Source organism: Labrus mixtus, chromosome 7 (genome assembly GCF_963584025.1).
Source record: "Labrus mixtus chromosome 7, fLabMix1.1, whole genome shotgun sequence".
Taxonomy (NCBI): Eukaryota; Metazoa; Chordata; class Actinopteri; order Labriformes; family Labridae; genus Labrus; species Labrus mixtus.
The window spans coordinates 28,427,108-28,441,988 of NC_083618.1; the positions used below are offsets into that span (position 1 = coordinate 28,427,108).

A 14,881-nucleotide genomic window follows, 5' to 3' on the forward strand; every position below is an offset into this window, starting at 1 on the left:
TTGTTTTGTTTCTGCTTTTAATCCAGAGGCATTTTAATTGTCTGCACAGTCTGAAGCACTCACACGTTTTTTTTTTTTATTGTATAACACAAGAGGTATCAAAGTGTGGAAGTGTGGGTTAAAATTGACTTTGGGATTCCCAATGTTTTGTTCCAATATAGTATATTTCATTTTGCATGCATGACACTGCCTTTTTTTAAACATTTCTGTTACAAATAAATCTTCGACATTAACATAGCCAAGAATCCAGGGAGTGGCAGCGCCTCATGCCCACAAATACTTGTTAGTGAAAACATTGACACACAACAGCTCACACATCATTCTTTGTGTATCAAGATTATAAGTGTGCAAGACTATCATCAAGTCTGTAACAATTGTCATCCACCTTCTGCGTGTTTCAAGCTGCAAATTGATCCTTTTCATTTATGTAAACGTTCCACAACAGGCAGCCAGCGTCCTTTAAGTCAGGACCTATAAACTACATGACATGTTGGCTTGCCCATCATCAAATTCTATCAATAGTGTCTAATATTGTAGCTCAAGATTTTTTACCCCTTTGCAAAAGGAAAAAAAAAAAAAGATACAACACAACAAAGTCCAGTATTTGTGTGTACTGTTTAGGATGGCACACCACAGATTATACAGTATATGGCCCTAACAGGAATATGTATTCAAAATATAGCCATTTATCAGTAATAGGTAACATTATTAAGACTACAGGATAGGAATCTTTGGGTGAAGTTGCATACATACACACACACACTATCATTTAAATGTCAGAAATGAGTGTTCACATATCAGTTAATAAGTTACTCGTCACTTGAGAGTAGTGGATTGTACAGGAGAACTCTAAATGTGTTATGGGTATAGTTGTAATTACAAGATGTATTAGGCTACAGTACACCGCCCGTTAAATAACTATGTTAACAATATTTTTCATTCACCAAAAATACTTCACTTGACTTGCCATAACTGAAACTGGACAAAAGACAAGATGGGGTTGAAAACAGATTATGATACTATTAAGACTCTTCTAGGTATGTGACCTGGATGAAAAAAAAAAAAAAAAAAAAAAACAGAAAAAAGGTCACCAGCAAAGAGACTGCCCTCATCTCGTTCTCCTGTGAAGAACCGATGTCTCTCCCCCCTCCTGCTCTCAACCGCAGACGAAGCCGCTCAGACAAAGAATGAAAGGGAAACAAATGGCTGAGAGTGTTTGTTTTCTGGTGTTGGGACATTCCCCTTCTTCTTCAGTTCTTTTTTAAGGTTGTAACACTCTTGCATGCCGAGACTCTCTGTGCCGCTGGGAAATGTTGCCCTCTGCTGGTTGCACGGTGGCACTGCAGGGTCATGCCTTCCCCAATGTGGATTTCAGCCCCTCAGAGCAGCTTGAGGCTCCCAGTGACATTGTTCACCATGTCCTCCTCGCCCATGATGGCCAGGACAGTGCGGGACCCAGACTCCACCTGCAGGAGATACGAGAGCTCGTTCTATTGCTGATATTCTCATACATCATCACACCAAGCACGGATAATATTTGATAAGACTTTAACACACAAGATAGTTTTCAAAATGGTCAAGTTTTCTTACCTGGGTCAGCCCTGCATCCTGGACCAGATAAGTGGGCAGGCTGAGGCTCATGGCCAAGGCCTGCAGCTCTAGTAGATGAGCCACGTTGGTGCCCTGGACCACCACCTTCTTGGATCTGTATCAACATCCAGAACAATACCAAAAATGTATTTAAGCAGGCCCAAGATGTCACAAAAACAAAAAAGATCCTTTCTGTAGAAATTAAACAGAGCAAATAATCAAGTACAGAAAGCCTGTAGCTATGCCAGGTCAAATACATGAGGTCGACCTACGACTGAAAAAAGAATGCAAAGTGGGGCAGCTGTCCTGACCCACTTTAAAGATTACACTTCTTTAATTCTAGAGAGTTCGGGGGAAAAGTGATTAAGAAAATGAGGGTACATTATATGTGTACACACTACAGGAATCTGACTGTATTGGATTAACATTTTGGATTTATGCTTGATCCTCCTAAAGAGAAATATGCAATGTTCATGGACACATATCTTAATTAAATGTAAAAGCGATTTGAACTGCAGAACTGTGTACAAGCAGCACAGTTAAAGCCTTTAAGATTGCTACTGTTAATCGTTCTCAAAGGTCATGCCTTGCAGCTCTAATGCTTTGCTGTAATTATTAAATGAATGGTCACTGAAGCCTCATTCACAAGGGATAAGTATTAGCAGGACACCTCATGTGATGTAGAAATGGACCCCCCCTGTGTCCGTGTTATGGGCGTCACATTTGAACGGATAAGCAAAGTCATTATTTTGCTCAAATTTACAGATATTTCCCCCCCAAACACAATGTCACAGCTTAGTGCAACATTCTTATCTAAAGGAAACTGTAATGGGCTATGAGGTAATAACAGTTGATCATGCTGAAAAGTTGTTACATTTCCCTTTTGATGATCTTAGCTACTTCTCTATGCTCGCACAAAGAAAACAATGAAGCTGGCAAAAATGTATTACTTGTAATAAACAAGATGCAGAGTCACATCCAACTAAGACTTGAGACTTGTGTTTGGTAAAACATAGCAGGTAGTTTCAATGGAACTATGGCACGCTTACACAGGAATAACATCCCTGACCTTGACATTTTTTTACAAATCGCAAGAAATCCCCAGTGTGTACAAGTCCATTGCTATTGGGTTAAGGAGTAAATAACAACAATTCATAACAAACAGCACCATAACATTTGATGTATAGGACGCACAAGAAACCTGACAAGCCTTACCCGCTGTGGTCCCACTTCCAGGCCATCTCCCTCCAGCTGTTCTTCTCCTGTAGAGCCTGGTACAAACCCACAGCAGCATGGCCGACCTGGGCTGCCACCTGCACAAGCAGTTCACACCTTCACATTAAAAGCATCCTGCAACTGGCATCTATGTGTTGTTTCTAAACAGACTTCAAATAAAGTCACATGCTAAAAAAGAAAAAGGAACTGCCTTATAATCAACAACTTGGTGTATTGGAATGCAAACTCGGTCCTAAGACATATTTTTAAAGGTTTTCAGTGCTGACATGATCATAAAGTACACCTGGTAAATTCCAGACAAATACATAAAGGCTTTGTTAAATAAAAGAACACAGAGCAGCTTTGTCTGTGACCAGAGATAGTAGGTTTTAAATATAGCATTAAGAGCTTAAAAGGAGGCCTGATTAAAGAAAGAGTTGTCAGTAGCAGAACACCATGACTAAGACATTGTTCAATGTAGGGAAACATTGTCTTTGTGATGGCTTGTGTATCAACACTGAACATTTCCCTCAGTCTTCTTTGGCACTACTGGACTTGCCTTTCCAACACCCATGGCGAGGTCCATATTCACCACAAACACCATTTTGAACATGAGGTCATCATCTCCCTCCTCCTGAGGGTCAGAGCACACAAAGGGGAACACTGAGATTTGGCTTTGGACAAACTCCACAAGGTCTAATGTACCAAGGTGTACCTGTAGGGACTAAGGCTAGCTTATGGGCACCTCATTCTCCAGCTTGTTGTAGTAGTACATGGCCGCTTCCTCGGCAGACACGTTCCGAGTGTGCAGTAGTGCCTGGAGAGGTGAGGAACAAAGACAGAGGTCAGTGATCGGAGCAGTGAATATCTTTCATTTTGGCAAACATGTGATAGATTGAGTAATACATTCAAATAAACAAAATCTTTGCACTTTACTCTGCACAATATCATATCAATCATAACTTAAAATTTTAATAATCGGGGGTCGAAAGCAGTAGCAACGAGTCTAGCCGCTGTTGTAAATAACAGGTCAATCCTGAAGATACAGAGCAAAAGCTATTTCTAGAAAACATCTCAATATTCTACATATTTAAGAGTGTGTTATTGAAAATCATTAGATTATTTTAAAGAAATGAGTTCTGTATTGGGGGGGTACAGACATTTGACCGGCTGTAGGATGAAGGGGCATTGAGTGGGTGCACTATAAGAAACACTGAAGCGACAGTGTTAACTTCAGGTCATGTGACTTCATGCCAACATTCAAAAAAGGTACAATTCGCTTTTATCAAAATCCAAAGGGGGGTGTGCGTTGATGAAGACACTGATTAGGAACTAAATGTTATTTTGATGAATTGGATTTTCAACACTTTGATAAATGTATGAATCCTGGAGGATACATGGTCCAGATAGTTGTATAAAACCAGGATAATTACTCACATAGAGACATGTACTTTATAGATGATTGATAAAGAATCACTCTCTTTTAAATGTGTTTTATTGATTATTTAAACCAGTGAACCCATGTTTGATTCAACGGGACCCCATCATTTCTGACAAGTGCAGAGTGACGCTTTACATTGTGCACTAGTTTAAATGTTTGCTAAATGTTTGTATAGGGTTGGTAATATAATAACAGGAATATTGTTGTTAACAAGTAGATTTTTATTCAAAGATAAGAGTTTTTAAATTGTTTTTACAACATCTGTCAATAACTACTCTTCAACTTGTATGGAAAGCATAAATAAATATGTCAATTCATTGTTTATAAAATGTTTCAAACGTTGGTATGTTTATCAGAAGGGGGTAAATGTTATATCATATCCTAAACAGTCGATGTATTCTAGGAGACACAGAGTGTATATTGGAGAAAAAGGGTCATCTCCAAATATTCATACGCGTCTGCCCTTTAAAGGGTTAATGAGGTAATATTCTCCAAGTTGCAGTGATGACCAGGTTACAACGATCGACACATGGATTGATTCATCATCGACGCTACAGTAAGTGAAGAACCTGCATATGAGCATAGGATATTTTTCCGTAACCTTCAGGGGCCTCTGAATTTATTCAAATCGATATTGTACGGTGGCGACTTTGGCCCATCAGCACACACTGTATGACTGTAAAACAATAAATAAAGTAGCATATATTATTGTGATGAAACGTTAGATTTACTCCCACAGTGGGGAATTGGGATTTGTCAAGTAATGTCGTATTTATGTTAGAGAGTATTTAAATCATTGAAGGTCAGTGATGTGCGTATTTACATTTTAAGACAAGTTTCACTGGGACTCACTGACAGAATAATGAGAGGTTTCCTACCATGGCGCTGTGTGGTTATATTAAAGACATTACTGCATTACTGTGGTACAACACTGCCTCTCTTCTCTGCTGTTTACATTACTTGCTGCTATTTATCATACCAAGTCACTTTAATCATCACTTGTCACTTTATCTTGTCATTCTCTGCAAATACTGTCTCAATTCCCCCCAGTGAACTTCATTCATTTTGTACTGTATATACCCCCTGTTTTTATTTTTATTTATCTTATCTATTCTGTTTAATGTGTATTTTGAGCTTTCTTGTCTGTGCTGCTGTAACGCCTGAATTTCCCCTCTGGGGATCAATAAAGTATTATCCTATCCTTGTGAAAAATCAATCAATCAGAACTACCATGCATAACTGGGAAACCCTTGTATAAAGATATGGTGTATTGTAACTGATATGGTCTTAAATAATATTTGGATAACATTTTAAAGTCATAATAATAATGTATGGTTCATATAAATGTGGCCTAAATGCTGAAACAAGCTCACACCTGTTTCGCTGCCTCCTCTGGGATGTCCAGCTCTCGGAGCTGCTGCAGAAACACAGGGTTAACATCCTGGGAGGCAGAGTCTGGACCTGACTGCTCTGATGGCTCCATCCTTCACTGCAAAAGGGAGAAAAACAGTCAAAGTAAACACCCTCCGTGCACAATGCATAAAGAATACCATCAGGAAAAAAAAAAAGCTGGCAATGCCACCCAGGCCCGACTTGATAACATCAGCACTTACATGAACATGCAGACATATTTAATTTCATTCAAATGCAATGCAACCTATGCGCAAAACACAACAGCTAGGTGATTAAAAACAGACATTTGGCCTTGAATTCACACATTTTGTTGGATTTTCTGCACAGACTGGTGTGTGGTGGTAAACTGAGTCTACTTGAATTGGGTTAAATCGTCCTTACTTTCCAAACAAGGCCGTATTATAACTGACTGAACTGAATATTAACGCCCTCTACATACTCAAGGGTTGAATGTTAAGAGGAGTCAAAATATCTTACATGTCCTTCAGGAGTGACAGGTTTATCTGAACAAGTGATGAGTTAGAAAAGACAAAATTGTGTTGCACGCCATTCATAGTAGCATCGACAACAATGCAGCTAACGTTAGCGAAGCCCGCTCTCTTATATACTAATTTATATTATAATTTACTAAAGCCATACTGCTTATCACATATTAAACCATGCTGCTAAACATTTCTGATTTCTTAACTCACATACAACACGACTGTTTCGGTTTCTTTAAAGATAATGACACAAAGATGGCTAATGTTGGCATTAGCCGCTGAAGCTAACGGGGCTAGCTTGAGTCCGGCTAGTTGCCTATAGTTACCTGTTTTTGCGCAGCTTGCTCGACAGCAGGAAAGAGGACGGCGACTTCGCTGCGGGTGCAACAAGGCTTCAGTTTTAACCTACAATTAAGAAATGTGTGTTTGAATGTGTTTCAACATTCAGCGGGGACTCCAGACTGCTGTCTTCAGCGTTACTCCATCTTGGACTTGTGTGTTTGATGATGCCTCTTGTCGAGTGGGGTGTTACGGATTTTCTGGCGATATAAATTATGTTGTGATGAGATGCGCACGCAGCAAATGTAGCCTCTTCAACGTTCTAAAGGAAGATTATATTATATATCCATGTGAAACAGCTGTAAATTATTTAATTTAATAAATATTAATTTTATTATTAAATAAGTTTTATACTTCTTCCTACTCCTTTTCAGGCATATCAATTGAATATATGTAATTTGCTTTTTATTTTTATTTTTTTGTGAAATAATTTGAACAATATTTTCGTTTTTGTTTTGTATTTTTGATATGTTTGATTTTATTTGATGTGTCTGAAATAAATTTAATCAATCAATCAATCAATTGTAACTTAGTGTTCTGCAACTAGGACCATTTGTAAACTTAAAAACCCACTACACCAGTCCATTCAAATATGTGTAAACTGTAAACAGGCAAGATTATAGCCACCCAATTAAATATTCCCCCATCAATAAAAGCACACTGTAATGGCGGATTTGTAGTCTGATGGATTATTTATCAATAATTAGGCATTTATTGAAAATATTAAAATACATTGTTATTTTCTCTGTCCACCCCATGTGATGGAGAATCTGTACAAAACAATGACAGTAAATAACCATAAGAGCGGAGCTTTAAAAATGTTTTATTCTAAGAATATATACATATCAATATATAATATATTCATATTTAAGACTAGTAATGCTTAGTTAAATCCTGGTTGTATATATTCACATTCTTATTTTTGATATTTTTAGTACTTATTTACTTTGTATTTAATATTATATTGTGTTTAGATTTGCTAACATTGTGTTTTTTACTCATATTGTGTGTTTGGATAACCTGCTGCTGTAACGCCACAATTTCCCAGTTTGGGATCAATAAAGTAATTCTATTCTATATTTTTGACTTAAGTGAACATAAAGAAAAAAAAAAAAAACAGTGTGCATAAAGTCTCCTTAGTTGATTTTTTTTTCTGTGATGTTTTTTTTTTTTTTTTTTTTACAAATAACTACAATGATCTGATTGTAACATGAGAAAAATCACATCCTAACAGTACAAATCAAAATACTAATTTCCTTTTAATGATATTTTAATCCATTCCTATTTTGAATAACTACAGAGTAAATTTAAATCTTTCAGATGACATTTTAAAATCTATCAGTAATTTAATATCTCATGTTAACCGTAAGCACAGGTCAATCACAAATCATGCTCTGTAATTATAATTATAATACCCCCGACAAATGGGGGTGAAACTCTACTGTGGTCTATTTTAAATAATGTGAAACACTCTGATTGGTTTATTTGTTTGTGCTTTTGTTTTTGGAGTCAGACAGAAGTAGTCATACACTTTGACATCTTAAAAAGTTATATTTATTGCAAAAGTTGAGAGATCTGAGTGGTCTAGTACTGACAGACTTTGTATCAAGTTCAACATTTGTTAAAGGTGTATTGAATCATTTTAAATCTGGAACTTGTGCAATGTGTGTGAAGTGTCTGATGAATTGTCCCAAACAGTGAGACCATGTATCCTACTGATTGACAACTCCATTATTCAATATTCATTTAAACTGTCCAATGCACTGAATCTTAACCGGTAAATAATCTGTACATGTGCAATACTAAAACTACCGTTCATACTGCACTTTTTTCTTATTTTCTTTAACTCTCTGTGCTTTATTCATATCTTACTCTTCTATAACGTGCACTTGGTAGTACACATGTAGTATTTTTTCAACCCTCTTGCTTAATCTCTTATTTGATTCATATGACTTTATTTCTACAGCTATATTGTTTGTAAGATCTGTAAAAACCAAAATTCCCCCAGGGGATTATGAAATGATCTGATTCTGAAGGTGTAATGGTTTTAATGCTCTCATACACAAACCTTATCCAGGAACCTCAACAGATTCAATAATAATGTGGCATCTGAAAAGAGAAAGAAAACACGTATGCACATTTTAAGAATACTTTATTACATCAGTATCTGTGAGAAGTTGCCCCTTCTCTTATTAAACCGGTTAAATCACTACAGTTACATTTTAAAATCAGTATGTACAATGATATTAACACACAAAATATCCTTAAAACTGCTCCTTGCAGAGCCTGCTCTACATTGCCAAATTTTTACAACAGTTATAGTTTTGTTCCTCAGAGAGCGCCGACTTTAGCGACACTGAACTCGTGTTGAAGGATGCATGTATGAACCTATAGGTGACGCTGAGCATGGCTCCTGGGAATGACACACTTTAGGCCAAACACACACACTCACACACAAGAAGGAGGAGGAGGAGGGGCAAAGAAATGAGACCGAGTGAATCTTTTCACTCACATCCTGTTGGGTTACTCTCTACTAGGGCTGGGTATGAAGCCTCATTACTTATTTAGAGGAGACTAAACTGTGTCAACAGCTCTTATTACAACAGCTGGAACCAAATTTGGCACTTAAATGGGTCAGAATCTCAGTCTGGGTTTCTTATGGATATTGTGTGATTATCGCACCTTGAAAAAAAAAAGTGTAAACATCCTGCAAACTTGATTAACTCGCTGCTGATACTGTTGTGTACTCATACGTGTCAGAGGTTGTGTTAAAGTCAGTGGATAGATGACAAACATCCCATCATACCCAGCCCTGATAATCCCCCTGAAACCATCTCATTTTTGTCCTGTCAAAAAAAAGCAAACATCAGCAAACACGAGCTCATGTTTAATAGGCCTCTGTGCTCCAAATGAAAGCAGAACAGTGTGAAAACAGCAGGAATATGATTAATGCCAACCTGTAACAACTGGACCACACAGACCCTTCAGCGGATGACGCAGTGCCACCTCATGTTCAAATAAAAGACAACACCAAAACGTTTTCAATACGTACCGACACCTCAAGCTTGGGAGTGGAAGAGGATTCAAGATCTAAAAGGAATGTTAAAAATGTACAAAATAAGAGTATCACTGACGTGCACTATAAAACACAGCGGTTTGCACTTCATTTAGACGAGCTTCTTCATGGAAGTTTTCCCCCAAACATCTTTCCAGTGACGTGTACACTACAGCCACAGCCACATGAATAAGTAGAAAAGCAGGAAACAATAAAAAAAAACAGTCACTCAGTCTGGTTTAAGTACCTTAAAATGCTCACACGAGCAGATTGTGATTTCTAGTTTCACACAAAGGGAGAAGATACACTAGACATGTTTGAAATGTGTGTGAGTGTGTGTGCAGGTGAGTCTAGCTGATGTCTATGTGCAGAAAGACAGATCAGTCATTTGTTTCTCCAATAGTTAGAAATGTTCGCAGCAGTGTTGTGTTGGGTCAACAGAAGTCCGTTTAGTATTCAGAGGTAGAGAGCGGCACTGACTTGTTCAAGTCCCAGCATTCAGTGAAGGGGCTCGTAGAAATGGATGTGACCCAGGTTTCACTCTTAAACAGATGCCTGTGTCCAGAAAAATAAACTATGGAGGAGGATAAGGGTCATATGTAAAAAAAAAAAAGTACTTAAGTTAAAAATGTAAAGGGTGAGTCATGTCTTTAATTTTAGCAGAACGACAAATAAAAAAAATGGTTAAAAAGGAATAAAAGAGTCAGAATTTTTTTTTGGAGACACATAGCGGACTATAAATCTCAGAATTCTGATTTTTTTTACTTCCTATTTTTCCCGTTATTCTTAAAAATCTTACTTTGTTGTTGAAATTCTGAATTTAATCTCATGTTTAACACATGTTGACTTTCTTTTACTTATAAACGTATCATCAGACGTCTGACTTTATTATCAGGGTTTTCACTTTACACTCAATATTTGAAATTTGATTTGCATTTTAAAAAAATAAATAAAAATCAGTTAAAAAAAGTCAGAACAAAATGATCAGAGTGAGATATCTGAGTTTTTAACTTGAAATCTGTCTGTTGAAACCATCTGACGTCATTGTTTTCTGAATACTGCTGAATGTAACATCTTAAACTATAATAACCATTACTTTGTACTAGAAGCAAGAAAAACTGAAAACATCAGATGTAGATTGATTACCAGGGCAACACGGATAAATGGTGACACACACAAATCACCACACACACACACGCAGAGAAATCACTTTGGACCGTACAGCAGTGACAAGCACAAAAGGCATAAGAGGTACCGCTTCATAAAATTCACTCCAGAGTTTTAGGAGAAAAAAAAAAAGGGGGGGGGGGGGGGGGGGGCATCTAAAATCCTGATTCTTCAGTTTTTAGATCCGATCAGCTGACTGTGGATCAGCGGGTTTCTTCTGCTGTGTGAGACCATAAAGTTTGACATCCAGCACATGTTGTGAGGAGATAACAATGTTCCTTAATGAGTCTCTTCATGAAGTGAACATGGGGACAGCAGGCTCGTCTGGTATCACATCCCTCCTTTCTTTGTGTCCATGTGCTGCTCTTCCTCTATCGAGGGTCTCACAGTGTCCAGACTGAAGATACTGGTTCATCCTTAGCCAACTCCAAAAGCAAGGATAGAAGACGTCAGGGTGCGAACTTCAATGCCAAACTGAATCTTCTGATCCTCAGTGTTAAAAATAAAAAAAAACTTCTCTTCAAAATCTCTGCTTTGACTCCAACTCTTCCTCCATAGAGGACGGTGAGTACTATCCTCCCATTAGTCTGTCTGCTGTCATTTCTGTTTTCAGTTCAGCCTGCAGGGGGTGCAAGTCTCCTCATCCTCCGCCCACTTCCCGTCCCGCTCTGTGTACTCGTCTCTGGTGGGTGTTTCCTCTGTCACAAGTCGGTGACTTTATTCTCCACGGCGGCCGCGATCTGCTGCAGTCTGTAGCCAAGCTGCATTTTCTGGGCTGTGGGGTCTTCCTCCAGCGCTGTGATGATCTGATGGAAAAGAAGGATATCATACAAATATTAGGTTTATCATTCTCGTAACAGAAAGACAACGTTTAAGAAAAAACATAGTATCTAAGGGTTGACCTTTTAACAGACTGAAGTAGGTGATTTCCTCTTTAAAGGTTTGTTGTTTTTTGTCCTAAAGGGAGTTTTTTTACCCAATAGACTTCCACCTCAACCTGCCATGAGAAGCAGTGATTGGTTTGTAGTTGGGCTCTTTCACCCCGTAGTGCAGGACATTGTTATCTATGCCCATGTTGACTCGTTTAAGCCAGCTCTGATGTTTTCCTCAAACTACCCAAGTTGAGTTGGTGCCTAAATGGTGAGTGGGGCAGACATTATGAGTCTGGGTCTTTTACTACTTGCCAACATCCTCCCTTGTTAAAAAGTCTTGAAAACGATTCTGCTAAAGCATGAAATTGGTCACTAAAGCCCAGTTTCCACCAAGCGGTCCGGTTCAGATCGGTTCAATACCCATTTATTGGTGTTTCTACCGTCAAAAGTTGGGAATGGTACCAAAACCACCGTCCTACTTTTTTGGTGCCCTTCTGTTGGGGTGCCAAGGGTACTGATCTAACCCTAAAGGGTCCCTTTTGTTTACTGTGCCCCGTTCTTCTTCTTCTCCTTACGTTTAACTTAATAAAAGCGGTCTACACTGTGTTGGGCTGCTATGATATCACACTATTTCTTAGCTGAACCGTACCAAACTGTACTGAACCAAACCGGACTGCTTGGTGGAAACAGGGCATAAATAACTGTACTGAGTAATAAAACATACTGTAAGTTTAATATTCAGTCTTTATCACAACTGTTGGGACTGATTGCAGTAGAGCTAATGAGTTAAAAAAGGAGGCATGTATCTGTCTTCTATCAACACTCTTGTGCATGAAACAACTGTCAATAAAAACAGTGTCCATCATCTCTTGAAGAATGGATTAAATATTTTTTTTACAGTATGCTTTACAGGTCAGAAGTATATAAATACTAAAAAAAACTGTTCGAAGAGTACTTGAACATCTGCCTCCTTGCTGCAATTTTCAAAACCACCACCAGGGGGTGCTAAAGTCAAAATAATCAACTGACAAAAGACTAATTCCTCATTTAAAATGAAAACAACTTAAATCAAAAAGCTGCTGGTTTGACATGCAGCTCCTCAGCTTTAAATGCAGGTTTGTAAAATGTCAGGAAGAAGTTTTGACCTTTAATATACTGTACATTCAAACTTTAAGAAAGGCCTTACGATATGACGACAGTGCACAAACCATCACATTTTTGCATTGTTCCCTCAGTGATGTATATACACACCTGGTCGTAGTATTTGTTGATGTACTTGTAGAGCTCGTGAAGGGCCACCAGGTAGTTCAACTCTCCAGAATAATTCTGAAACACAAAGTATTCGTGTTAAGAGGTCTGCATGCTGCATCGCTCACACTGAGGAGCTCTGAGCAGTGAAAACACTCACCCGAGAAAGTTCAGCCAGAGCGGAGTTCATCTCCTGGTCACTGGCTGAGATGGTCTGCCTGATGTCTGCATAGTACCTGAAATAATCACACCAATGACATCAGGTTCACATGCATGAGTGAGGTTAACGGCTGCTTTAATAAGTAGAAGTTACAGATTTTACATTTTGTTTCTAAATTCTAAAACAACAAATATCAGATACTTCTATTCACACATGTCCGCATCCCCAAGAAGATGTTAACATGTTTTCATTTGAAATGAAATCCGAGCCCACCTTTCTACCATCTGCTTGTAGCGGGGGATGTCTCTGGCATACAGCAGCTTGTTGATGGGAGAGTCCTGTGCAAAGAGAACAAAGTGATTGAGAACCAAAGAGAAGCTGTTCATCAGCTCGTGTCTCAGTGTCATCAATGCTGCACAGCTGCCGGCAACTCAAACATCATTCAAAAGCTTTTGAACTTGATATGCTCTCACCCGTCCCAGCTTGTGCTCAGCGATGGTGCAGGAGTCCATGAAGGTCTGCGAGATGACGGTGAGCACGGCGTCCACGTGGTCCGACGCCTGGACGTCGAAGATAAACTGAGGGTTCTTCACGATGTTGATCCAGAAACGCAGAGGCAGACTGGAGAAACAGAGAGGACATCAGGAATTTAGCGTCAGGTCATTTTTAGGGGTTTGCATTCATTTTCTTAAACATTAAATTATAAGACGACTAAAAAACTGTGGACAAAACTGTGTTTGTGTTTGTGTCTCTGCTCTACCTGTTGGTCTTCCAGATGTGTATCGTCTCCGGGTCCGAGATGCCGTGCTGTCCCGCCTGGTCGTCCAGCAGGTCAAAGAAGTATTTGACAGCCAGCGGGACGGGACGACTGGTGCTGAGGATTACAGTGAACAGATCGTCCACAAACTTCTGCAGAGTCCCCTGAAGAACATGAAGGAGGAGGAAGAGTTTGAATGATTCTGTGTTACTGTCCCGCAAGAAACTTGAAAGATATCAGGAGGGTGTCAAAGTGTCAACTCCAGGAACTGCAGCACATGGGTGCAGCAGTTTATGTATTATGTAAGTTGAATACGTCAGGGTGCTGTGAAACTGTGCCTACTCAGGGCATCGAAAAAGTGACACTCTGGTGTGTCAGACGTTCTTGTGGTTTTTTAGCTCAGTCCAGTTGATGTGTGGGTATCTCCTCTGACATTTATGAGTTAACACATAAGTGACTCCTGTTGCTGTATGCCCACATGAACTACCCCATTCAGTATTCATACTTCTGTACAGGATTTGAATATTCCAAAAAGGACTGTGAAAAGGCAAGAATCTGGGACACAATATGCATCACAATAGAGCGGGTTCAGAATAAAAAAGTATGAGGTGACACATAAGTATACACCCCCAAAAAATGTTCTATTTTGTGAAAATATAACATTGAATCCTGCACTTGTTTTAGCACAGAGGAGTAATGTCAAACATCACACCACTACGTTTTGTGCAGTCTGAGTGAAGACGTTAACATTTGCCAACATCGGCTAAACAGTAGAGTCAACAGAGTCAGTAAAGTATCCCAAAATAGTTTTGTGATACTGAAGTTTAATAAAAATCTTCCTCACAAGCCATGCTTTTTATTTTTATTTTTAAATATATATTTTTTTTTGCCTTTATTCTGACACAGAAGAAGCAGAGCTTTTTCTGACACAACTTCACCAACTACCAAGGTGCATGAAGAGTGAAAGGCTTGAAGAGGTCAAAAAGCTCCAGCAACACTTAAAGTATGAAGATCAACTTGATTAACTTGATCTTTATGGTTGCAAAAATAGTTTCTTAGTGATTTAAAGAAAAAGTTGTGCATCAATTATTTTTAGTAAACCAATATAATAAACATACCAGTTTAATATAAATATGAAGAAC

General features: G+C 38.6%; 2 protein-coding genes across 3 annotated transcripts in view; both read right to left on the minus strand.

Moving 5' to 3' along the window:
• si:dkey-19e4.5 (UBA_like_SF and PTH2 domain-containing protein) lies at positions 1-6,686 on the minus strand. The gene is made up of 7 exons (XM_061041497.1): positions 6,468-6,686; positions 5,622-5,735; positions 3,551-3,622; positions 3,365-3,439; positions 2,806-2,903; positions 1,591-1,705; positions 1-1,466 (listed from the first exon to the last, which is right to left on the minus strand). Exons 2-7 carry the CDS (start codon positions 5,727-5,729, stop codon positions 1,380-1,382), a joined length of 555 nt encoding a protein of 184 aa, XP_060897480.1. The 5' UTR covers positions 5,730-5,735; positions 6,468-6,686; the 3' UTR covers positions 1-1,379.
• Positions 6,687-8,615: 1,929 nt separating this feature from the next.
• The window catches only part of plxnb1b (plexin b1b), a 112,599-nt gene continuing 106,333 nt past the window's right edge, over positions 8,616-14,881 (minus strand). For both annotated transcript variants that reach the window (XM_061041505.1, XM_061041504.1), the window contains 6 exons: positions 13,743-13,903; positions 13,456-13,603; positions 13,256-13,320; positions 12,983-13,058; positions 12,826-12,900; positions 8,616-11,508 (listed from right to left, as the gene is read on the minus strand). In XM_061041505.1, the coding sequence (XP_060897488.1) occupies positions 11,404-11,508; positions 12,826-12,900; positions 12,983-13,058; positions 13,256-13,320; positions 13,456-13,603; positions 13,743-13,903 (630 nt within the window). In that variant the 3' untranslated portion in view covers positions 8,616-11,403. The remainder of the gene's footprint in view (positions 11,509-12,825; positions 12,901-12,982; positions 13,059-13,255; positions 13,321-13,455; positions 13,604-13,742; positions 13,904-14,881) is intronic.